Source organism: Lontra canadensis, unplaced genomic scaffold (assembly GCF_010015895.1).
Source record: "Lontra canadensis isolate GAN:19392208 unplaced genomic scaffold, GSC_riverotter_1.0 scaffold300, whole genome shotgun sequence".
Lineage (NCBI taxonomy): Eukaryota > Metazoa > Chordata > Mammalia > Carnivora > Mustelidae > Lontra > Lontra canadensis.
Genome location: NW_022631294.1, coordinates 12,259 through 36,933, shown reverse-complemented (window position 1 = coordinate 36,933; position 24,675 = coordinate 12,259). Strand labels below are relative to the sequence as shown.

At 41.1% G+C, this 24,675-nt stretch overlaps 2 protein-coding genes across 2 annotated transcripts in view; one reads left to right on the top strand and one right to left on the bottom strand.

Annotated features, from left to right (window-relative positions):
- LOC116862688 (putative tetratricopeptide repeat protein 41) overlaps positions 1–3,447 on the bottom strand; it is an 89,489-nt gene extending 86,042 nt beyond the window's left edge. Inside the window, exon 1 of the mRNA XM_032850054.1 lies at positions 3,139–3,447. The gene's annotated coding sequence lies outside the window, so the exon portion shown is untranslated. The remainder of the gene's footprint in view (positions 1–3,138) is intronic.
- A 225-nt stretch (positions 3,448–3,672) lies between these two features.
- Positions 3,673–22,706, top strand: LOC116862689 (endoplasmin). Its single transcript, XM_032850055.1, has 18 exons — positions 3,673–3,854; positions 4,821–4,923; positions 5,741–5,882; positions 6,361–6,477; positions 7,460–7,791; positions 11,999–12,110; positions 12,322–12,441; positions 13,195–13,311; positions 15,522–15,659; positions 15,742–15,819; positions 15,946–16,011; positions 16,497–16,766; positions 17,013–17,258; positions 18,705–18,841; positions 20,927–21,005; positions 21,094–21,249; positions 21,512–21,631; positions 22,403–22,706. Exons 1-18 carry the CDS (start codon positions 3,806–3,808, stop codon positions 22,430–22,432), a joined length of 2,412 nt encoding a protein of 803 aa, XP_032705946.1. The 5' UTR covers positions 3,673–3,805; the 3' UTR covers positions 22,433–22,706.
- The last annotated feature ends 1,969 nt before the right edge of the window (positions 22,707–24,675 follow it).

The following is a 24,675-nucleotide window of genomic DNA, read 5'->3' as shown; positions in this document are numbered from 1 at the left end:
AAATACTTGCTGATTCTTATGCCACCCGGAACCTATATTCTTGGAAGAAAGCACAATGCTGAAAAGCAGCAGTCTCATAGTGCTAGTGCTAGAAAGACAAAAATTGGAATTCAGGGCCTAGCAGGAGGAGGCCTGGTAAACACCTTAGGCTTTTTGTTGCATTTTCTGGATGCTCAATCTGCAAAGGTTTCCTGCATCCCTAGTGTGTGCTCACAGGTGCTCTCATTCTCTTCTAAACTGGATTTTATTTATTTATTTTTTTTTAAAGTAAGCTCCATGGCCAGCATGGAGCTCAATGTGGGGCTTAAATTCATGACCCTGAGATCAAGACCTGAGCTGAAATCAAGAGTTGGTTGCTTAACCAACTGAGCCACCTATGTACCCCTACATGAAGTCTTTGAAATTTCCACTTCTGTGTGCTTTTTGCAAGATTAGAGCAAGTCTATTGGTGTTTATATATTTATTGTACAGTCAATAATTTACCAGATTTTCATACTCATTATAATGTTTTCTCCCTAACTAGGGTCTCTTGGGTTTCCAGCGTATACAGTTACTTCACCAGTGAGAAGGAATTCCAAAATAAAAGACTTTGACTTTCCTAAAATTAATGACCATTACTTCATTTTCTTGTCTTAGACCCTCCAAAACACTGTGCGACAATACTGACAAAACCAGGCATGTCTGTCTGGTTCTTGATTCCTACTGAAGCAGCAGGTTTTGGTGTTTTGCTGTTTAGAATGACAGCTGCTATCACTTACTTTGATCAAGGTACAATTTACATATAACAAAATCCACTCTTCTTTAAGTGTAGAGCTTTTACTGCCATGTGTTTTTACCACCACCAAAATCAAGATCAAAAGCACTTCCATCACTCCAAAAAGTCCCCTCATACTCTTCTGCAGTCATTCCTCACAGCCTTGCTTCACTTTAAATAAGATACATGCACTTACGCAACTCTGCTGTTACTATCTGTTCAAGCTCTGCACAGAGACCGCATCTATATCGCTCACCCTTATACAGCCAGCACCTTGCATAACCCCTGGCATGTACCAGATCAACACTTGCTAAATTGAATGAATGAATGAATGAATGAATGAACCAATCAGCTAACAAATTCACCTTGGTGCTCACTCCCATTCCTTAAGCTCCCTAATTCCAAGTGCTTTCCTACCTTAATCTCCCGGGTCTGTACTCTGCCTCCTCACTGCTGGACTACATCTGTCTACCAGGTTAGCAACACCTTTGCCCGTAATGGCACCCCTTTGTCTATATGATTTTCTCTTGCAAGAAGAGACTTACCAACAATACCAAAGGTAGTTGTTTCCCATGGTGTCTATGGATATACAGTGTCAAAGGGAAAAACCAAAATTAGGAAGCAAGGGAATCAGATCCAAAGGTAGGGAGTTTAGTAACAGCCTGGATTATAAGTTCGAGAGGAACTAGACCAAGATGGGAAGTGAGAATCAATAATGGGTAAAAAGTCAGAAGAGGTGGACACCCCAGTTGAGAATAAGCGAGCCTGGGATCTGAATAAGCTGTCCTTTCCTTGCACAAGGCGCAAAGATAGGGATCCTGTCTTAAAGGGGTAGAGCCAAGCCAGGCAACAGCTGGCCATTTTCTGCCAGTCTATGTCTTACATCCTGCCTGCCTCATAAATTCCCACCATCATCCGGTGAAACATCTACTCACAAGCATTGGCTCTATTTTGGAGGACATGTCTCATTCTCAGTTCCCCCCCAGGTGCAACACCAACTAGCACCACTGACCCGTTAAGATAGAATTTGCAATTTCAGAACTTTGCTTACTTGTTCAGAGCTAGAGAAAGAGCTGAAAAAGTTGAGTTGTGAAATGCAGAAAAGTGAAAGAACTCATCTTTTCTGAAAGCAAAAAAAAAAAAAAAAAAAGAGTTAAATATTAAAAAATCCAATTATTTGAGATTTCTGAATGTAATTCTCACCCTGGTATACTCTAAAAAAAAAAAAGATAAAGCACAAAAGCATTTTTTAAAAAGCTTTGTAAGGCACCTTTGCTTACTAGTAACAAATGTTGGTAATTTGAGCAGATGTAAATAAGTCACCACCACAATGTGTAAACACCAACCACAAGATTAAGATTGGCAAACCTGAACAGGGGAAGTTGCAAAAAGATTATGATAGCCTGTCACTGAAAAGCTTGTTTTCAGGAATTCGAAGGAATATCTACAAACAAATTCAAAGTTCCATTTTCCTGGGGGAAGCAACAAGGAAGGGGGTGTTTTTTGTTGGAAACAAGGTCGAAGTTGGGGTGGGGGGAGAGGTATGTAAAGACTAGGATAAATAGATACAAAAGATATTTTCAAAGGCACAAGCTTAGGGTGAGGGACCTCCCTTGACGGAAAGACACCTGGTCCTTTGTGTCTTTCTAAACGCTGAGTAGGTATTTCTATGAAGTTACAAAGCTGCACACTCATTTGCAGCCCCACAGGTTTTGCTTTCAAATATCTGCAGGTGTATCCTCCTGCACCGGGTAAACGAGGGTTTTGTTTTGTTTTTTGTTTTTTTCCCCTTTTTTTGTGCTAGACAGAACTTTACGAACACGCTCTCCACCGGACGATAGGTTCTAAGGCCGCCGTCACCGCCTCTGAACTTTAGGGAGTTGAGGGCATCAAAGCTGCTCTCAGTTTCCCTCAAGGGGGGGGGGGGGGAAGAGGCCCCACTATCCTCTCCTGCAAACCAGACCAGAAAGGCCGCAGGTTCCGGCCACTTTAATCAGAGAAGCAGCGAGGGCTCCGGCGGCCCCCAAGTGACGCAAGAGAAGCCAGATGCGGGTTTACCAGCCGGAGGCGGAGTCCGGACTCGGGAGAGGCTGACCCCCGAACTCAGGGCGGCCGCGGCCAAGGTGTCGGAGCTTTCCAGACCTGCTTCTACAGGCTGTGTACCCTGGAGAGTCCTGGAATAAATACAAACCTCTACTACAGTCAGAACAAGACGTAAGTTCTAAAACACGCAGTACATAATCACAGCAAAGACACGGTGGGAAATGCCGCAGAGATAAACTACGCAGCTCGTCCACAGGCCAAGTACTACGATTCCCAACATGCAATGCAGCGTACCCCACCCCACCCCGGTAGGTTGCATGCCGGGAACTGTAGTTCCTCACCGCCTTCTTCTAAAAAGTACTCCGGGGTTTTTCAACCTCTTACGTGTTTCTCTTCTCCGGGATGCACGGCCAAAGAGAAAGTTGGCTGCGAAAAGGCGCGCGGGTATCATTCCCAACGTGACCCCACGCATAGATGGAGGAAGCGAAGAACCGTTGCCATGACTACCGTTTCCCCTGGTCACCGAATAAACGTGCTCAAGGTTCCGGAAGTGGCTCCTCTGCGACCTCTCCAAAACGAGGGATGTGTTTCTGTGCTGACGTTCATTGGTCCGTTTCCTTGAGAGGCCAAAGCTACCCAGGCAAAGGGGCGGTCCCGTGTGAGAGGGCCCGCGGAGTCATTTGATTGGAGATGAGAGACTACGGATGACCAATCGGAGGGAGCCACGCTTCGGGCATCGGGCACCGCACCTGGACAGCTCTGATTGGTACACTGCTGTCCCCCCCACGAGTCCCCATTGGGTAGAGGGGGTGCGTGGTGCGGCATCATTGGTGGGTTCGTGTTTCCCGTCCCCCGCCCGCGAGAGGCTGGGGTGAAAAGCGGCCCGACCTGTTTGGGGGTAGTGGGCGGACCGCGCGGCTAGTGGTGTGAGGATCTGAGCCCTGTGGTGGGGGGTGGAGGCGGCTCCTGCGATCTAAAGGGACTTGAGACTCTCACCGGCCGCGCGCCATGAGGGCCCTGTGGGTGCTGGGCCTCTCCTGCGTCCTGCTGACCTTCGGTGAGTGATCCCAGAGAAGCGGGCACCCCCGGACGCCCCCCCATTCCTCAAGCGCGGCTTCTTCTCGAAGGTTCTGGGGGCGTTGAGCCTAGGAGGGGGATTACGGGGCCTCAGTTGGGCCGAGGCGAATTCATCGCCTTTCCTCGAAAGAGGCTCAGGGGAGTTCGCGCACTCTCCTCTGTGGAAGGGAAAAGCGAGGACCGAGAACATTGAACTCTCGTGCTCATCTCCTAGTATTCGTGCTTAGAGGTCTCGAGCAAGTTGGGGTGGGGCGCCTCTCGGGCTCTTGGTCCCCTGGGAGCCTTGCGGGTGCCCCTTCCGGGGGGTTTTTGTCCGACGCAGGAGCGTTTGGCCCTCTGAGCTTGGGGACCCCCGCGCCCAGTCTGCGAGTCAGAACGTGGGTTTCCTTTCTTAGGTGCTGGACTGGGGACTGTGGGGCTCTGAGTCAGAAGAAAGGCGGTGTCAGCGTGTTTGCTTCACTTTTGCTCGAGCTTCTCTCCTCTCTTCCCTCGCTCAGTTGGGCCCGATTTCGGTTCCTCTCGCAGTGGTTGCACAAATTCTATTTGTAGTTTGACCTGCGGTATTGCAGGTCTAAGTTTTGGCATGTCAGTCGGGAGGCCTTGCCTCGGCCTGCACGCAACACGTGTGAATGTAGAAGGGACCTGGTATCAAGTCTGCCAAACTTTATTTATAAAGCATCCCAGGGCCGAGGGCCGCTCACCAGACATGGCAGCCTCCGTATTTCAGAATCTACTGGAGGACTCAGGATCTGAACTTAAATAGGAAATCTACCAAGTTGGGCTTTACAGTGGGTCTTTAAACTAGTGGATCCATTCCTCCGACCCCACCTCCCATATTTACCCCTGAATTTTGCAACCCCCTACTCTTGCCCTGTTTGATTTTTTTCTTCTGAGAAGTACACGAAGCAACCATGGTTTAAGAGTTTTCTGGTGTGAAATCTTTCAGGGTCGGTCCGAGCTGACGATGAAGTCGATGTGGATGGTACAGTGGAAGAGGATCTGGGTAAAAGTAGAGAAGGTTCAAGGACAGATGATGAAGTAGTACAGAGGTTTGTGTTCTTTTGAAACAGATTAGCCCTTACGAACACTGGAATATAATCGCTTGTTATCTTTTCTTCAGATGTCTAGATGGCATGTAACACCCCAAATTTGAATACTTAAGAAACGGTCAAAGAAAATGTTAGGGCGATGAGGCATGGTCATCCCTAAGTACCTCCTAACTTGCCCCTAGAATGACTGGTCAGAATGGGATGAATTTCTTTTGAAGATTGCAGAATATAAGCTCTGTGACTTTCCGAAGACCCATTGGTTTTATATGCAGTAAGTGTGTAAATGTAGTAGTTTTTGTTTTAACCTCTGCCCCCTCTGTGGGATGTGAACTCCTGACCCCTAGATTAAGAGTTGCGTGTTCTACTGACTCAACCATCCAAGTGCCCCTAAACTTCATAATTTTAAAAAAGATTTCTCTCAGTTGAGTAGTGTTTTCAAAGTTGACCCCTGGGACTTCATTGACAGTTTTTGTAGAGCCTTAGAGGCCAAAGCTTCCCAGGCAAAGAGGCAGCCCCACATGCGAGGGAACATAGAAGTATGACCTTCCTTTTTATTTTTAGTAGAGGAAAGTCATGTTCATTTTTCTGACTGTTTTAAGAACTGAGTATTATAACTCAGTGCTAAGGGGATAAAATTTTACTGTGGGAAAATAACAGAAATAGTGGATTGGTAGTATTTTATAATAGGCTTCCATTTTACCCTTTTAACCCTTAAGACAATCCTCTGAGACCACTGTGCTTTCATCACAGAATCCCATGTTTTGAGGGGGAACTAAGTAAGCAATGCAATAGTTGTTTATCAACATTTTTTCCTTAGAGAGGAAGAAGCTATTCAGTTGGATGGATTAAATGCATCCCAAATAAGAGAACTTAGAGAGAAGTCAGAAAAATTTGCCTTCCAAGCTGAAGTTAATAGAATGATGAAACTTATCATCAACTCATTGTATAAAAATAAAGAGGTAAGCAACAGTGTAGTTGGGATAATACTATTTTCTCTCTGTGCAGTAGCATACTTGTTTACCTTTATAATAAATATACTTAGGTAGTAACTCCCAAGTTAGTAGTTATTAGCACAGTTTAAATACCCAGTATATATAAAAATTACTGCTAGATACTTGTGGGGGGTGGTGGTTGGACATTTTCCTTTTGTCCTTTCTCCTCCAAATATGTTCATAGTCTGCTAAACAGGGTTGAGGGCAACCACACAAACCAAGTCCTGTTTGTTACATACATAAAGATCACTAGTGTGAGACTAGAGTGTTACTAATCTTACCAGTTTGGGTATTCCCTACAGTTGTTACAGTCTTATGTGTAAAGAGCTGTACCTCCTTTTACCAAGACAGTAGAACCCTTCTGTACATGAGTTTGACATTAAATTTGCTGTTTTATATATCTTGAGGGTAATCAAAGTGTGTGTTAAATCTGGCTTCCATTTAGATTTTCTTGAGAGAACTGATTTCAAATGCTTCTGACGCTTTAGATAAGATAAGGTTAATATCACTGACTGATGAAAATGCTCTTGCTGGAAATGAGGAACTAACTGTCAAAATTAAGGTAAGCTTTGAACTTAAAACTTTTTCTTCTAAAGCAAAAAAAGAGTCCATAGGTATAGGGAATCTGAATCAGTCAAGGTAGGTCAGGTTAGGCTGCAGTAACAGATAACCCCCCAAGCCCAGGGGCTTAAATTGGGGTTTCACACTTAGGTGTTAGCTATGACTGCCTTTGTGCTACACAGTGGGTTTGAATAGTTGTAACAGAGACCATATGGCCCACGTGCCTAAAATATTTACTCTCTGGCCCTTTTTCAGAAAAAGTTTTCTAACCCCTGGATTAACTCATCAACCACAGGCCACTGTGGCCTTTGTTTTGTATCATCTTCACTCCTAGACACAGGCTGATTGAGTAGCCACCATCTGGAGTATAGCTTGTTGCCATGGTACAGAGAGCTTGAAGGGTCTCCCATCCCATAAAGGTTCTAATCTGAAAGCTACATTCTTGACTCCCACTTGCAGATCATTGGCCAGAACTGGTCACATGGCCTTAATAACCAAAAATGAAGGAAGCATATTCCTTCTATGTTTCTGGAAGACAGAGCTGGGAGTATTTAGTGAAGAACATTGATCACCATAGAATCTAACGTTAGTCATTCAAGTTTTGAACCTTTTTATTTTCTGTGAAAGAAATAGTCACAATATAAAATTCTATTTTTCTTAATTTTTTTTTCAAAAATAACTTGTTTTGTTTAGTTCTATCTCTGCCCTTTGAAATTTAGACCAGTCTCTGTCTTCTTTATATTGATACTTTCTCAAATACACTGAATTTAAGGTTATTCTCTATAAAGAAAGATGATTGCATATAAGGTGCACATTTTCTGAAAAGGCCATAAAATACTATATGGAGAAAAGTTACCCAGTTTAGTTTTCTGTGTTGGAATTGAGGTTGCCCAAAGCCGGTAGTTTCTGAATATAAAGCCCAGTATTTACTTGTCATACTGTGAGTATTAAATAAAACTGTCCTGTTCTTGTCTTGCTTTCAGTGTGACAAGGAGAAGAATCTGCTACATGTCACAGACACTGGTGTAGGAATGACCCGGGAAGAGCTAGTTAAAAACCTTGGTACCATAGCCAAGTCTGGAACAAGCGAGTTTTTAAACAAAATGACTGAGGCACAAGAAGATGGCCAGTCAACTTCTGAATTGATAGGCCAGTTTGGTGTCGGTTTCTATTCTGCCTTCCTTGTAGCCGATAAGGTTATTGTCACGTCAAAACACAACAACGATACCCAGCACATCTGGGAGTCTGACTCCAATGAATTTTCTGTAATTGCTGACCCAAGAGGAAACACTCTAGGACGGGGAACAACAATTACGTGAGTATTACTGATTCCTAATAAGAAGTAACCGTCCTAGTGAGGATCTTGACTCTGAGCATACCAGAGCTTTCATTCTGGGCTTTCATTCCTTTTCTATAAAATTGACCTGTTCCCATCACCTGAGGAAGTATTTTAAGGACCGCCTAAGGGCAAAGAGTTTTATAATGGCTGCTATACATAGCAAAAGTCGAAGGGTTAGCTCCTGTAGGGGAGAAGGCAAATTGAAGGCGTCACAGAAGTGGGTTGATTCAAGAGTTCCCGAGAAGCAAGACTTGGGAAAGAAGTATCAGATCTGCGGACGATTATGGCTGTAAAGGCAAGGACGCACAGCATGTTCCCAGGATTAAAGAAATTCCTCTCAGTTGGTGACAATGATAGACATTTTGATTAGCTTTTTTAAGGTTTTCTGAAGATGGATGTGGAGGGTGGCAGGACTGGATGAGAGGATACTCTGGGAGCGACTGTTGAAAGTACTGAACTATGGCAGTAATTGGCACTGGGTGGGGACCGGTTGGAGAGAAAGGGTACAAATAAAGAGGTTGAAGAAAGTTAATGAGAGTTCTTCAGAAGAAGATGTCTCCTTTGAGGATGGTTGCAGATTGTTGAATTCAAACTAGAATTTGGTTTAAGCCAGTAACCGTTACTTGTATAGATGAGGCAGATCTCATGATCAGGGTCTCTTGGTGTTCATAGCACTGCGAAGTAAACAGCGGCTTTTTGCCCCACCCCCACAAATATAACAAGATACTTAAATTTCCTTAATACCTAGGGAAGGACAAGTAAATACAGAGCTATATGAAGCTACCAGCTTTAGGCCACATCAGAGAAATCCCATTTCAGAGGCCATTTGGCTTGCTTGTTGCCAGGTAAAAATGTGCCTACAGCCTCAACTTTTTTTCTTAATCCAGTTTTAAATTTTCTCAACATAAGAATTTTTAAATAGAGTATAAGAAAGTATATATCTATCATTTTGACCAGTGTTCTTCACCCTAGAAGGTGAATAGTTCCTGTATTCATTTTCATAAATGGTATTTTAACAAAGACTAATTAAATGAGTCATTTTAGTACTTTTACTAACTCTTCCCAATTTACCTTTCTCTGCCTCCGTTATTCACAGTCCTCTCTCCTGCTGTCATTTGGAAGCATCACTAATAGTTACACCCCCATGCCCTCTCTGTTAGGTGTTAAGGGAACATAGGTAAATTTCATCTCTTCACTACAATGAGCTAGAAAATGACATCCCAAGAGGGTTGATGTCTCAGGTGAGAGACAGGTGAGAGTACCTAGATGGAAGCTCCATGGAAGCAAACATTGCTTGACTGTTCCATTCCCAGAGCCTAACACTTGACCAGCGAATGTTTCTAGGAGTGAATATGGGTAATCAGGACAGCTTCGTGCAGGTAGCATGGATCGCTGATGAGTGAGTGAAACCTTGCAGACCCTGAGCAGAGTTGCCATTTTCCTTCAAGTCCTCCTACCCCAGCATTTATCAGCGGATAATCATTTGAGTGCCTTTCACCTGCTAGGGTTTAGGACTCCAGTGGGGTGTAAGACCAGTGCAGTCACTGCTTCCATGTGGCTAGATATAGTAAAGAAGAAAAACGTGAGATGATTTCAGAGTGGCAAGTGCCAGAAAGGAAGCTAGAGAACACTTCCCTTATCAGAAGGACTTTCTGAAATCGTGGTAAGTTAGGTTCCAGTATTTTAGGCAGCAAGCACAGTAGGTTGGAAGTTCCAAAGACATGAGGCCCATTTAAGGAACTGACAGTCTAGAATGGCCAAAGGAAGAAGGAAAGAAAAGGCAAGAAACTGATGAGGTCAAGGTCCCACCTTAAACATGATTTCATCTTCTATTTGACTAATAAAATAGAAGCCATCAAACAATTGAGTGCCTACCTACTTCTGTTCCCACCCCTAAATTAGCCCCTGCTGTACTCTTATGAGCAAGTTTGTGAGGATTCAAGGAGATCATGAAATTAGCATCCAGTAAACTAGTACATTTGCTTCTGTCCTTCCTACTGTGAGGAAGGTATTCTACATTTTTCCCTAAGGCTGGTCACTACTGCTGATCTGCTGCCTGCCTCCTACCTCCTCAGAGGCTAAGCATAAATTAATTCCAACCCCATCTTTTGAAGTTACTCTTTCCCACACACTCCTTCTTTCCCATCAAAATGTAAACATGTTCAAGTGTCAGTGGGGAAAGAAGAGAGGTGATGCCACGCCCCCTTCTATAGTCCGGCATTGACGTTATCTACCACCTTTCCATTGAAATAAGTCACCAGTAATCATGTTGCTAAATCCAGTCGATTTTTAGTCAATTTTAGTGAAATTTAAATTGACTTTGCTCCCAGCAATAGGGTTTTTTTTTCCTGAGTTTTCCTTTTCTGTTTCCTACATAATTTGCTATCTATTTAATACCATCCTCTTAGTACCTCGTTTCCATGACCCTGAATATCTTTTTGTTTACTTTGCCTGTTGCTTAAATGTTGACAGTATCTCTCTTTCAAAGGTAACTGTCAGCCCTTCCTCATTATTTTTGTGTTCCTTGTGCAGTCTTCTTACCATGATGGATTTGGCTTCCAGTGCTTGCTCAGGGTTCTCAAATCTCTATTCTTAGTCTGGATCAGGAGTCAGCTGACTTTTTCCCGAGGGCCAGCTAATAAATATTTTAAGCATTTGGACAGATCTGTCATATGTCACAACTCTGATGTTCTTGCTCAAAAGTGACCATAGACAATACATGATGAGGTGTCCCAGTAAAATTTCTTACGGGTGCCAGCCATAGTTTGCCAATCTTAGATTGGAGATCTAGGTCTAAATCTCCCTACTGGGTTCTTTATTCATATATCCAGTGGCCTTTTGAATATCTCTAAGATGTAACCATCATCTTGAACTTGCATCCACAACTGAACTTTCCTCCAGCCCCACACCACTAAGAAACATGTTCTGAAACCAGAGGCTCGGCCCCTTCATTAGGCTGCGTCATCATGAACTATCTACCTCTTGTTAATGGCACTAAACTGTAAGCTTTTTGAAGCCAGAAGGGACGCATGATACAACATTGGGCATATTTATTTATTGGGAGCACAAACACCAAAACGTGTGCTCCACACTGTGTTTGAGGGTATGTTAAAGATGTGTTGTTAGTGGTGAGTGGAAGAGGGATTTGCAGAAGGGACAGTAAGGAAGAAGAAACAATGCTGCGATGTTCAGTATTAGAATTATCTAAGCCAGTGCTGTCCAGTAGAGCTCTAGAAGTATTCTACCTCTGCACCATCTGGTATGGCAGCTACTAGCCACATTTGTCTACTGAATACCTAGAATATGGCAGTGCAATTAAAGAACTAGCTTTAAATTTTATTTAAAATGAAATCTGAGTACTGTTTTGGACAGTGGAGATATAAATAATAAGATTAATTTCCTAGCTTTTTTAAAGAACATGTTTTTAAGTGTTCACTCTCTATAGGAGATAAAATTTTTTTTAAAGTTTTATTTTTAAGTAATCTGCATACCCAACATGGGACTCAAACTCACAACCCCGAGATCAGGAATCTCACAGTCTTCCAACTGAGCCAGCCAGGTGCGCCTGGGTTCGCCATCTATGATAATCATTAGATTTCTAAAGTAACTATCAAAGTGCATGTCATTGCATTTTTCTCCAGAATGTTTCAGTGCCTTCTTACCTTTTTTTTTTTTTTTTAATTTACGAGAGATCACAAGCAGGCAGAGAGAGGAGGAAACAGGCTCCCTGCTGAGCAGAGAGCCCCATGCAGGGCTCGATCCCAGAATCCAAAGGCAGAGGCTTTAACCCACTGAGCCACCCAGGCGCCCCAGTGCCTTCTCACCTTGAGCTAATTTAACATTTCGGTTCTTCAAATGAAAAAACTAAACACACACACAAAACCTAAACAAAAAACCCAACATATTCAGAAGATTGGAACATTTGCACTGTTTTCTTGGAACTAAGGATATTTCCCACTTGAGGGACGCAAGGAAGATTCTTCCCGCTACTGTACTCCTGTTAGGTATGTTTAGCTCAGAAACCATCATTGGTGATAAGAGTTTTTAACATGAAAAATGGGCCATCCTGGATTACACCGATCTCCTGGCCATTAGCTTTGTCTGGAAGGTATTTTGAATGAATTTATAATCAAATCTTTTAAACCAAGGATGTCTTTCTATAAATGTCCTGTTTTCCTTTCAGACTAGTTTTGAAAGAAGAAGCATCTGATTACCTTGAATTGGACACAATTAAAAATCTCGTCAAGAAATACTCACAGTTTATAAACTTCCCAATTTATGTGTGGAGCAGCAAGGTAAATCTACACTGATAAAATTTATGTGTATTATGTGGGCATATATTTAAATAACACTTAAAAAAAAACAAAGGCTCAGTGTGTTTCTTTCAGTGCAGGATACTCAGGATTTGCATATTGAAGACCTATTTTTTTGAGCTGTAATTGCATTTCATACTCGCTAGACAGCATTATGAAATAAAAGAATTTAACTGTAATTCTCCTTCAACAGACTGAAACTGTTGAGGAGCCCATGGAGGAAGAAGAAGCAGCAAAAGAAGAAAAAGAAGATTCTGATGATGAAGCTGCAGTGGAAGAAGAAGAAGAGGAAAAAAAACCAAAAACCAAAAAAGTAAGTCTGGTTCATCTCCACACTAAAGTGTTGTTCAGGACATGTTTGAGAAAACACAGAACCCCAAGTATGCACAGACTGATCGGAGTTAAGTTTTAATTCTTTAAGGTCTTTTTTTCTCCAGATGTTAAGTCTATAGGCCCAACTTAAAAACAAGAACTAAGTTTATTTGCTAGTGTGTATGTTTTCTGCCTGTGGGAAGTTTTAAGTAGCAAACACAGATCATTTTTAGGCCGTTTTCTGAGTTCTATATATTGCCCAGGACAAGCTTATCAATTTCCAAGTTTTAAAATCTTAAAAATCTTTCTGCATCTTTTGTCATATAGATATTAACCATAATATTAGCTCTCTGACCTCTTCAGGTGGCAGAGCAGGTGGAAGTAATGGTAGGTTTGAGGAATATTTATTGTAAGATGTTAGATTGCTGTAAGTCCTGAAGTAGGAATAATTAATGTGTATATATCCTTCTAATCTCAAAACAGGTATTTTCAAGAAGTAACATTGTAGCTACTTTAATAATGGAAAAAACCTTTAATTGGCTTTCTGTCAGTTATAATAACGGGTTGCCTTCTTTGCATTATAGATCAGTCTTAAATGTTGAGAGAATTATTTTTAGATTTTTTATCCCATTGGCAGGAGCCACAGTAGTTTAGCAATGCCTTTCGGTGCTTCGCACATTCATCTGAACTGTTCTAAGGCTATGGTTCCTGCCGGTATTACTGTGGCTGGCTGACCATGTACTCTTAACTTCAGGTAGAAAAAACCGTCTGGGATTGGGAACTTATGAACGACATCAAACCAATATGGCAGAGACCATCAAAAGAAGTAGAAGATGATGAATACAAAGCTTTCTACAAATCATTTTCAAAGGTAAGTATTATTTTAGAATAATGTGATGAACATTACTAAATCAAAAGTGGTTTTTGATTGTTTTATAACTGTTTCAACACAATTGGTTTCCTTTTTAATCTTGTGTGTTTTATATTACGTATGCATTTTAAGAATTTACTCTGAGGAGGCATAGGCTTTACCAGATGGCCAAGGGGTCTGTGTTACAGAAAAGATTTAACTACTTACATAGGTAGGTGGATGATTTCCATAAAACGGATCTTATATTGAATGGCTTTTAACATTAGTGGCTTTCTTCCACTCAAGGATGAATACCTTTTATTTTTTTAATTTTTTTGATAGCCGACATACAATGTTACATTAGTTTCAGGTGTACAACAGTGATTCAGTATCTGTGTACTCTGCTGTGCTCCCCCACAAATGTGCTACCGTCTGTCACCATACAACACTGTTAACAGTATCATTGACTATTCCCTGTGCTGTACTGCTTATTCCCCTGACTTACTGATTCCATAACTGGAAGCTTGTATCTTCTGCTCCCTTTCACCTGTTTTGTCCATCCCCTACCCTCCTCTCTGGCAACCGTCAGTTCCCTGTACCTATAGGTCTGATTCTGCTTTATGTTTGTTGATTTCATCTGGCTTTTAACGTAACCTTTAAAAAGCCTACGTAAGGGGCTTCTGGGTGGCTCAGTGGGTTAAAGCCTCTGCTTCTGGCTTAGGTCATGATCCCAGAGTCCTGGGATCAGGCCCCACATCGGGCTCTCTGCAGGGAGCCTGCTTCCACCTCTCTCTCTATCTGCCTGCCTCTCTGCCTGCTTGTGATCTCTGTCAAATAAATAAATAAAATATTTATTTTTTTAAAAAAAGCCTACGTAAAACCTCAAACATTTATTGTGAGGTTGTATGCTTAGGAATAATTACTAGATCTTTGTTTCCTTACCTATTTCCTTTAACTGTAGAATACAAAACTAGCATTGATTAAGATTGTTTCAAGTTAATATTTCCTCATACAGCATTTTGTACAAAACATTTAGCATGGCTAGATAAAACTTGACTTGCTGTGGTTGTGTTTGTTCTTTAATCTTTTTCTTTTGATTTGTTCCTTCACCTTCTTTGTTTTCCTTATGTTAACATCCAACCATCCCTTAAGTTTTATTTCTTAAAACTGTCCTTTTGGTTCTACCTCCACTTTTATCCCCATGAAGAGTCTTAAGTGTATACAAATGTAACATACTTTCTTCTGGGATAGCTGTATTAGAAATGTAACGCGAGCTACATAGGCACATTTTTTAAAAGTTGAAACAGGGCGCCTGGGTGCCTCAGTCAGTTAAGTGTCTGCCTTCAGCTCAGGTCATGATCTCTAGACCTAGCCCCATGTTGGGCTTCTGCTCAGCGGGGAGTCTGCTTCCCTCCTCTCTTTAGCCCCCACTCATGCTCGCTTGCATGCACAGGCACTCTCTCTCAAATAAATACAATCTTTAAAAGTTGAAATGGGTGTGATTAATTTTAATGTTTTATATTTTATATAAATTTTATATTTTATTTAATCCAACATACCCAAAATATTTTAACATGTAATCATTATTCAATTAATGACCCATTTGGTGTTTTTTGGGTTTTTGTTTTTGTTTTTTGTACCATATCTTCAAAGTTTGGTTGTTTGTATTTACACTTAACCCATATGTATCCCAATTTGGATTAGCCACATTTCAAGTGCCTAGTACCCACAAATGGGTACGGTAATGGATAATGCAAATCTAGGGAATTTGGTTTTTTTATTTATTTACATACCACATTGTAGCCACTGCTATAGTCCATATCCCAACGGAAGAAAACTGTTCTGAGAACTTTTCGTGGTTGAACAGTACACTCATGCAGCATTGTATACTGTCGATGAGACAAGATGATTTTTCTACCCTGTTCTTTGACAAATGTGGAACCTAGACTCATCCATTCTTCCCTGAGTTTAGGAGATCCCCTGATGCGGTTTATTGATGATGATCAGTGATCATCAGCAAAACCACCATGTCTAGCCAGTTAGAATAGCAGTCTTAACTGTTCTTCTTTCCTCCATCCCCCCCCCAATTTTTGTTGGTGAGAGAACTTTTTTTTGCTAAATAAAGGCTTAGCTGAGGTTGTACCACATGATGAATCACTTAGCCTTTGCACTGCCTTTTTCTGGTGCCTTTGGAACGACTAAATGCCTGACTAAATGCCATCTTTCCATAGGAAAGTGATGACCCCATGGCTTATATCCACTTTACTGCTGAAGGGGAAGTTACCTTCAAATCCATTTTATTTGTACCTACATCTGCTCCACGTGGTCTGTTTGACGAATATGGATCTAAGAAGAGTGATTACATTAAGGTGAGTTTTTAAATGTAAAAACTGAGTTTAGAATTTGAAAGTTTAATTTCCAGAAAGTGACTTTTTTTTTCCCCCTGCTTAGCTATATGTGCGCCGAGTATTCATCACAGATGACTTCCACGATATGATGCCCAAGTACCTTAATTTTGTCAAGGGTGTTGTAAGTATCCAAAGATAACGAGGAGGGGGTCCTTAAAAATGAGGGATGGAAGTATTTTTGGGGTTTGTTGGTTTGGTTTTTTCCCAGTTTCTATTGCTCACTGAACTTTTCTTTTGCCATCTAAAGGTGGACTCAGATGACCTCCCCTTGAATGTTTCCCGGGAAACTCTTCAGCAGCATAAACTGCTTAAGGTGAGTGTCTCTGGGAAGAGACTGGCTGCTTTTCTCTTTGGGCTTCAGAGGACAGGTTCTGTTAGTGGTGTCGCCAGATACGGAGACTAGTCCTTGGCTCTCTAGCTGAAGAACTTAATTTTACTCTGGAATTATTAAATCCTAAGAATCTGATTGTTTTCTCCCTACTATTTAATGAGAGTTTCGAACCGATAGAAAAGCTGAAAGAATTACGTAGTAAACACCTATATAAGCCCACTATCTGGTCTAAAGATAGAACATAAATGTCAGAGTGATCTTGTGACTGTTTCCACTGACAACTTCGTTTCTGCTCAGTGTGACACAGGCTTGCTCACCATTCCCTGCCGCTTGATAAGTGGCAGTGACAGTGCCTGGTCTTTATATCTTTCACCAATATTCAATATTCTTCTGCTGTCTTAAATATGGTAGGGTCTCAAAAGTTTGAGATGACGTTCTTTAATAAGTTATTCTTTAATTTCATTTAGGTGATTAGAAAGAAGCTTGTTCGTAAAACTCTGGACATGATCAAGAAGATTGCTGATGAGAAGTACAATGATACTTTTTGGAAAGAATTTGGAACCAACATCAAGCTTGGTGTGATTGAAGACCACTCAAATCGAACACGTCTTGCTAAACTTCTTAGATTCCAGTCTTCTCATCATCCAAGTGACATCACCAGTCTAGACCAGTATGTGGAAAGAATGAAGGAGAAACAAGACAAAATCTACTTCATGGCTGGGTCCAGCAGAAAAGAGGTGAGATGAACTCCTGTCAGGCATCCTGATACATAGCCAACTCTTGAGAAAGAAAACAAAAAACGTCATGGTGAACTAGAGTCATCATGAGGCCAGTCACTGACAGAAAAGTCATTATATTCTCTGCACTTCTTATTTCTCCACTTGTCAAATGGGATTGTTCGTATATATAAATGTAGATACTAAGGTGAACAAGTATGCCAAGGCTAAATCTTGGAAACTTTATCACTTCTCTTCATTTTATAGGCTGAATCTTCTCCATTTGTGGAGCGACTTCTGAAAAAGGGCTATGAAGTGATTTATCTCACAGAACCTGTGGATGAATACTGCATTCAGGCTCTTCCTGAGTTTGATGGCAAAAGGTTCCAGAATGTTGCCAAAGAAGGCGTGAAATTTGATGAAAGTGAGAAAACGAAGGAGAGTCGTGAAGCAGTTGAGAAAGAATTTGAGCCTCTGCTCAACTGGATGAAAGATAAAGCCCTCAAGGACAAGGTATTTTTCAGGAAATTAGAACTTGTGAAATTTTAGCGTCTCCATTTTCTTTTTTAAAAATTGTTTTGTCAACAAATTAAACTTTACGTCTGGTTACCTTGTAACCATTAAAAGTTGTACAGAACAACAACAACAAAAGTTAATACAGAACAGTGTTGAATACTGTTAAATTTTGGTGAGGCTGAGCTTTAAAAAAATTTTTTTTCAAGATTTTATTTATTCATTTAATTGACAGAGGGAGACACAGCAAGAGAGGGAACGTAAGCAGGGGGAGTGGGAGAGGGAGAAGCAGGCTCCCCACCAATCAGGGAGCCCAGCGTAGGGCTCGGTCCCAGGACCCGGGAATCATGACCTGAGCTGAAGGCAGACAGATGCTTAACAACTGAGCCACCCAGGTACTCCCAGCTTAAAATATATAAACTACAGGGGCCTGACTGACTCAGTTGGTATAGTATATAACTCTTTGATCTCAGGGTCTTGAGTTTGATCCCCTTATTGGGTGTGGAGCCTGTTTTTTATTTTTTGTTTTGTTTGGTTTTTTGTTTGTTTATTTTAAGAGAGTATACAAGCAGGTAGAGGGGGGCACCTGGGTGGCTCAGTGGGTTAAGTAAGCCTCTGCCTTCAGCTCAGGTCATGATCTCAGGGTCCTGGGATTGAGCCCCACATCAGGCTCTCTACTCAGCGGGGGCTTGCTTCCCTTTCTCTCTCTGCCTGGTGCTCTGCCTACATGTGAAATCTGTCTGTCTGTCAAATAAATAAATAAAATCTTTATTTAAAAAAAAAAAAAAAAAGTAGGTAGAAGAGCAGAGGGATCTCAGTCTTACAACCCTGAGATCGTGACCTGAGCCAAAATCAAAGTCAGACTCTTATGAGACACCCAGGTACTCCTACTTTAAAAGAAAAAAAAAGAAAAAAAAAATGGGGGCGCTTGGGTGGTTCAGTCAGTTAAGTGTCTGCCTTCAGCTCAGGTCATGATCCCAGGAGCCTGGGATCAAGCCCCACATTGGGCTCCCTGCTCAGTGGAGAGTCTGCTTCTCTCCTCTGCTCTCTCACTGTCAAATAAATAAAATCTTCTTAAAAATAAGTTAATTAATTAATTAGATTTAAAAAGTGTTATAAGCTACAAAGAATTAAAAGGAAAACAGTGGTTTTTCTGTCCATGGGTATTATTCAGTTTTTTCTTTGTTACTGAAAGTTTTTGTAGTTAATACTGTTTTTTCTTTAAATAACTTAAATTTTTGCTGTTTAAATTTGTTTTATGTGCTTCAAAGTTTTTTTTGACTGAAAAATTCGGATTATTAAAGATAAGAACATTCTAAAAATCTGGATAAGAGGTATTTTTATGACTTGCATCTGTTTATGATCTTACGTGCTGAATCCTTAGTTACTGAATGACCTTAACTGTTTGTACTTACATGTATCTCACTTTTGGTTTCTTATCCTAAGATTGAAAAGGCTGTGGTATCTCAGCGTCTGACAGAGTCTCCATGTGCTCTCGTCGCCAGCCAGTACGGGTGGTCGGGCAACATGGAGAGAATCATGAAAGCTCAAGCATACCAGACGGGCAAAGACATCTCTACCAAGTAAGCCTCCTTGGGAAGGTCCCTGGCAAGGTGTTTGTTCTTGTCCTGCCTGCCTTTAGCAGATGATGTCAGCTTCTGTACAAAGAGCTGATGGCATTAAGCGTCCACCACTACTGCTCTGTATTAGATGACACAAGTTTACAAACGGATTCCTCTGACCTTAGACTGATAAAGGAGAGGTGTTGGGCTCATGATTTATTTTATGGTATTTTTATACACAAAAGGAAATTTTCTTAATCTGCAACATACATTGTTTTTATTTTTGCACTCGATTATATATTTGGCCTGGTATCTGGGCTTCTTTGACATTTTTAGATACTAATAGTTACAGAGGAGGTTAATGACAATGACCTTTGATTAATGAATTCAGTCCTTTTTTTAAACTGCCATCTCCCATTCCCCCAAATAGTATGCCCCACAAAATAAAGGGTAAAGGCCCCTGAGAACAAGTTTATGAACTAAAGGGCTAAGTACTGGAGTTACACTGGGTCTTCAGTATCCCTTATTTTCAAGGAATATATATGCCAAATTTATATTTTAAAGTCACAGCAATAGTCTTGAAAATTACTTCTTCCCTGCTTTCATTTTCCCTTCTCCCACCTGGAATGTTTTTTTTATTTGCTCTCTGATCATCCTACATTTCCCCAAGGCCTAGCTTAGGATTCTTCTCACATGTGTAGTCTTCATTGTCAAAATTCCAAAACTATCTGTATTTTTTTATATAAGGTGCACTCCATATTTAGTGAGACTCCACAAGTATAAGGTTTCCACTTTAAAATGCTAAAATGGCATCTTGCTTACATGTCTTGCCCCCCTCAAGATTTTATAGATTATAAAATTCAGGGGGCGCCTGCATGGCTCAGTAGGTTAAGCCTCTGCCTTCGGCTCAGATCCTCTCAGGGTCCTAAGATCGAGCCCCACATTGGGCACTCTGCTCAGCAGGGAACCTACTCTGCCCCCCCACCCCGCCCCACTGCCCTCTGCCTGCCTCTCTGCCTACTTGTGATCTCTGTCAAATAAATAAAATTAAAAAAAAAAAAAAAGTAAAATTCAGGTGGGAAACAGGTTTCTACTTACATCCCATTGCAGCAGTATAGTAGCTATTATATAAATGTCTATCTAATTCAGTCATTTATTAATGGGAAGTTACCTTCCATCCAGCACTTACCTACTATGTCTTTACCTTGGTGGTCTAAGTAGACGTCACTGCTGTCTTTCTGGCAGTAGAATAATGGATCAAGTCATAATCTTCTAAACTCTGCATCTGTAGCCGGTATACCAAGATAGGGATAGATGTAGTTCCTCCCTGTCCTCAGCTGTAGGAGGGAGGACAGTCACAACTGACAAACATGATGGAAGGTAGACTAGAATGCATTGAGAGCTGAGCTCCAATAGAAGAAAGTTTGTCCTGGAACCATATTGGTGAAGGCATCATGGAAAAGGTAGTAACAGACCCAACAGGCAGAAGCTGCCTGGTTGTTTCCGAACTCTGGGGGACACCGAGCTGCAGTTCAGTGAGAATAAATTAAGAGTCGATGAAGAGGACACTAAATCCATTCATCCATTTAGCAAAGCTGTTAGGCACTTGAGATGCATTAGTAAATAATTCTCTTTATAGCACTCTTCTATCACACCTTGCCCATCCCTATTTAAAAGCCAAAGCATGGTGTAGTGATATAAATAGTGTTGATTTTTTCCCAGGAGTTCTCTGTAATTGTAAAAATGTATAGACCATGGAAAATGTATGGATTCTGAAATTTGATGTTTCTTTTTTTATTAACCTATAATTATTATTTGCTTCAGGGGTGCAGGTCTGTGAATCATCAGGCTTACACATTTCACAGCACTCACCATGGTGCATACCCTCCCCAATGTCCATAGCCCAGCCACCCTATCCCTACCCCCTCAGCCCCCAGCAACCCTGTTTGTTTTGTGAGATTAAGAGTCTCTTATGGTTTGTCTCCCTCTTGATCCCATCTTGTTTCATTTTTTTCCTTCCCAACCCCCCACAGTCCCCCGCCCTGCCTCTTAAATTCCTCATGTGAAATTTGATGTTTCTTAATGGTCATTTTTATCCCCTACCAGTTACTATGCCAGCCAGAAGAAAACATTCGAAATTAATCCCAGACACCCCCTGATCAAAGACATGCTTCGACGGGTTAAGGTGAGTAATATTGCAGCCACACTCCTTTATCTTTTAATTGGACTTTGTACCTTTTAATATTAACCAGATGTCCCTTCTTCCATCTTAGGAAGATGAAGATGACAAAACTGTTTCAGATCTTGCTGTGGTTTTGTTTGAAACGGCAACACTGCGGTCGGGATATCTATTACCAGACACTAAAGCCTATGGAGATCGAATAGAAAGAATGCTTCGCCTGAGTTTAAACATTGACCCTGATGCAAAGGTTTGAAATAATTTATGGACTGTTCAAATCCTCCAGTGTCACACACTGCTAGAATTAATAAGAAATTCCCCTTTCATAGACTTTTTTTTTTTTAATCTGTCTCCCTTTGTTAGCATGACTGTTAACTAATTAGCATATTCACTCTACAGTTGTGGATAGAACAGGAGTGAAGTTAATTATAATATTACACATTTAAATGAATAAAGTGAAAATAGACCCAAAATACTGGATCCATGAATGAGCTCATACATGTTGCCCTCAGGTGGAAGAAGAACCCGAAGAAGAACCTGAAGAAACAACAGAGGACACCGCAGAAGACACAGAGCAAGACGAGGAAGAAGAAATGGATGCAGGAACAGACGAAGAAGAAGAAACAGTAAAGGTATAGCAAGTCAAGAATGGGGCTCGCATTTTAGTTCTTGGAAAATTAGGCAAACTTATTTTTAGTTCTGGTGTTGGGCCTGTGTAGCTTCCAGAAGTCAGACTTCAGGAAATCCGCCAAAAAACAGGCGTCTAATATCAAATTCAAAAGCTAGAGCCAGTCCTTTTTTTTTTTTTTTTTCCTCTAAATGAAGTATATGCTTTCATCGTCCCATTCCTTTTTGTTTGTTTTAGCCGTCCATTCTTGAGATCTTGTTAAAGAGATTTTTTTAAGCCCATAAGGCTTCTATAGTCTTTGCCGCCTGCTTCTGCCTTGCTGTATCGCAGCAGTAGGTCCATTTTAAATTCTTTTTTTTTTTTGTTAAAGATTTTATTTATTTATTTGACAGACAGAGATCACAAGTAGGCAGAGAGGCAGCCAGAGAGAAAGGAAGGGAAGCAGGCTCCCCACTGAGCAGAGAGCCCGACATGAGGCTCGATCCCAGGACCCTGGGATCATGACCTGAGCCGAAGGCAGAGGTTTAACCCACTGAGCCACCCAGGCGCCCCCCCCCCCCATTTTAAATTCTTGATTATTTGTGTCCAGAGGCCATAGATCTATTGTTGAGTTCTAAATTATTTTTCAGATTTATAGGTGAGGTTCTAGCTTACCTCTGAAATAATGGAACTATGCAGGGCCCATAAGAGTTGTTTTTTTCTACACATGAACCTTCTGTGAACTAACATTTTTTCTGCTCGTTTTTCATGTCTTCTGATTTTTCTCTTTTCACAGAAATCTACAGCTGAAAAAGATGAATTATAAATTATACTCTCACCATTTGGATCCTGTGTGGAGAGGGAATGTGAAATTTAAGTCCTTTCTTTTGGGAGAGACTTGTTTTGGATGCCCCCCCCCCCAGCCCCTTCTCTCCTGCACTGTAAAATGTTGGGATTGTGGGTCACAGACAGAAGTGGGTTTTTTTAGTTGAATTTTTTTTAACATTCCTCATGAATGTAAATTTGTACTATTTAACTGACTATTCTTGGTGTAAAATCTTGTCATGTGTATAAAAATAAAAAAGATCCCAAATATTCCATGTCTTGCTTGTCTTCATAATGATTGTACATACTTAGCTCTTGTTTTTTTCTTTTTAATCCTGTGTTCTGGGGTTTTTTCTCCCTTACAAAATAATTCATATAGATTACAGAAAATTCTTTTTTAGATCAGTATTTTTAAAAGTCACCTATGTAGAGAAAAGACAGTGTTCCTTACAGAAGAATTCCAAATAATATATGCAGATACACTCCCCCTTCCAGGAGGTGGGGCTTAATTCTCCTTTCCTTTTTGAAAGTGAACTAGGCCTAGTGGCTGTCCTCTAGAGGATGGAAAAGGGAAAATAGTAACTTTGTAGCAGAGAAACCTGGCAGACACTACCTTAACCTGGTGGTCAGGTTTCATATCCCCAGTGATGCTGTGTATCCTTGACAGGCTGTGGTAAGAAAGGTTCTGCTGTCTTTACCATCAGACACACAGTATGTGAACAGTATTCTATCAAAGTTTCAAGGTCAAAACCAAGGACAGAAATAGACTGAAGACCTGGCAACTAAGCGCACTCTTTGCCTGGATTAAACTGGTAAAATTTAGTCTAGAGTTATGGTTCTTTGGCTTTGACCTATGGACCAGCATTCGTGGAAACAGGAAGGGGACATGGGGCTCTATACTATCTTTGCAGTTTTCCTGTAAATCTAGAGCTATTCCAAAATAAGGGTGTCTTTCAAAACACCCATTATTCTACAACAGGTAAATTGTAGATAGTGAGTGATGATACTCATCAAGCAATCATTTAATTCCTTCTGAAATGTAATATTTATGAGAGAAATAGTTTTCTCTAATTTCACTAATTGATAGCCATCTGAAATGATAGTCTATTTTTAACTGGCTAGGGAGAGAATACCTGAGTTGTATATTCAGAGATCATGTGTGTATACTCCAAGATCATGGAAATCAATTTTATGTACTATAAAGTTTTGTAAGGGACTAGATTTTCCTGATAATTTAGGACCCTTTTCTGGGCTTCTTGTATTTGTCTGTCTTATGTGTCCTACTCCCCTCCCACCCAAGCTATTTTTCTAGGCTTAGTTTGCAATAATCACTTTGAAAGATAATTTGATTTTTAAAAATCTGTTTCCTGGGGCGCCTGGGTGGCTCAGTGGGTTAAGCTGCTGCCTTCGGCTCAGGTCATGATCTCGGGGTCCTGGGATCGAGTCCCACATCGGGCTCTCTGCTCAGCAGGGAGCCTGCTTCCCTTCCTCTCTCTTTCTCTGCCTGCCTCTCTGCTTGCTTGTGATCTCTGTCAAATAAATAAATAAAATCTTAAAAAAAAAAAAAATCTGTTTCCTTTCCTTTATAAGAAAATGGGAGCCCAGTCATAGGGAAACATGCTGTAAAGGTACAGCTTCCCTTCATGATACAACACTATATTAGCCATTAATCATAATATTTGTTTCCAATTTTTTGGTCACCATAATTTTTAATTTTTAATAAAGACCTATAGAAAAGCCATCGGATTGCATTAGGTTAATAGCATCTGGAAGTTGCTCCTCATTATTCTCCCAATTACAAATTCTGAGTGTATACTATTTATAGCAGGAAGCTTGGAAAGCATCCTATTCCCATAGTTTTGGGTAAAAACAAGCAGCTATGTCAATATACACCTGTTTGACCTAACAACCTAGTACTACATTGAATTTTTGGTTTGTGTAAGTCACAGATTTGGTTCTCCAAGCAGCACTGAAATGGAGTTTAGTATACAGGCTATTAAAGAATGCCCTTGAATCAGCACCTATGGAAGGAAAGGAAATGGGATGGAGCAGAGGGAGGTGAGAAGCAGTGCAGGGCCAAAGAGCCCCACTCAGCTCAGAGGGAAGGGAGCTAACAGGCCCCTCAGGCCCCTCGAGAGTTGTGCTGAATTGCAGGAGGCATGGCTTTGAGCTGTTAAAGTCCCTGCAGAAGCTAAGACAACTGAAGGCTGCTCAGTGAGAAGCATCCAGTGCCTTTCCTCAGAG

Excerpts from the sequence above, each read along its gene's own strand:
- LOC116862689 (XM_032850055.1), top strand. The coding sequence starts at position 3,806 with ATGAGGGCCCTGTGGGTGCTGGGCCTCTCCTGCGTCCTGCTGACCTTC. Across the intron at positions 16,012-16,496 it reads AGCAGCATAAACTGCTTAAG|GTGATTAGAAAGAAGCTTGT; the intron begins GTGAGTGTCTCT and ends AATTTCATTTAG. Across the intron at positions 17,259-18,704 it reads ATAAAGCCCTCAAGGACAAG|ATTGAAAAGGCTGTGGTATC; the intron begins GTATTTTTCAGG and ends TCTTATCCTAAG.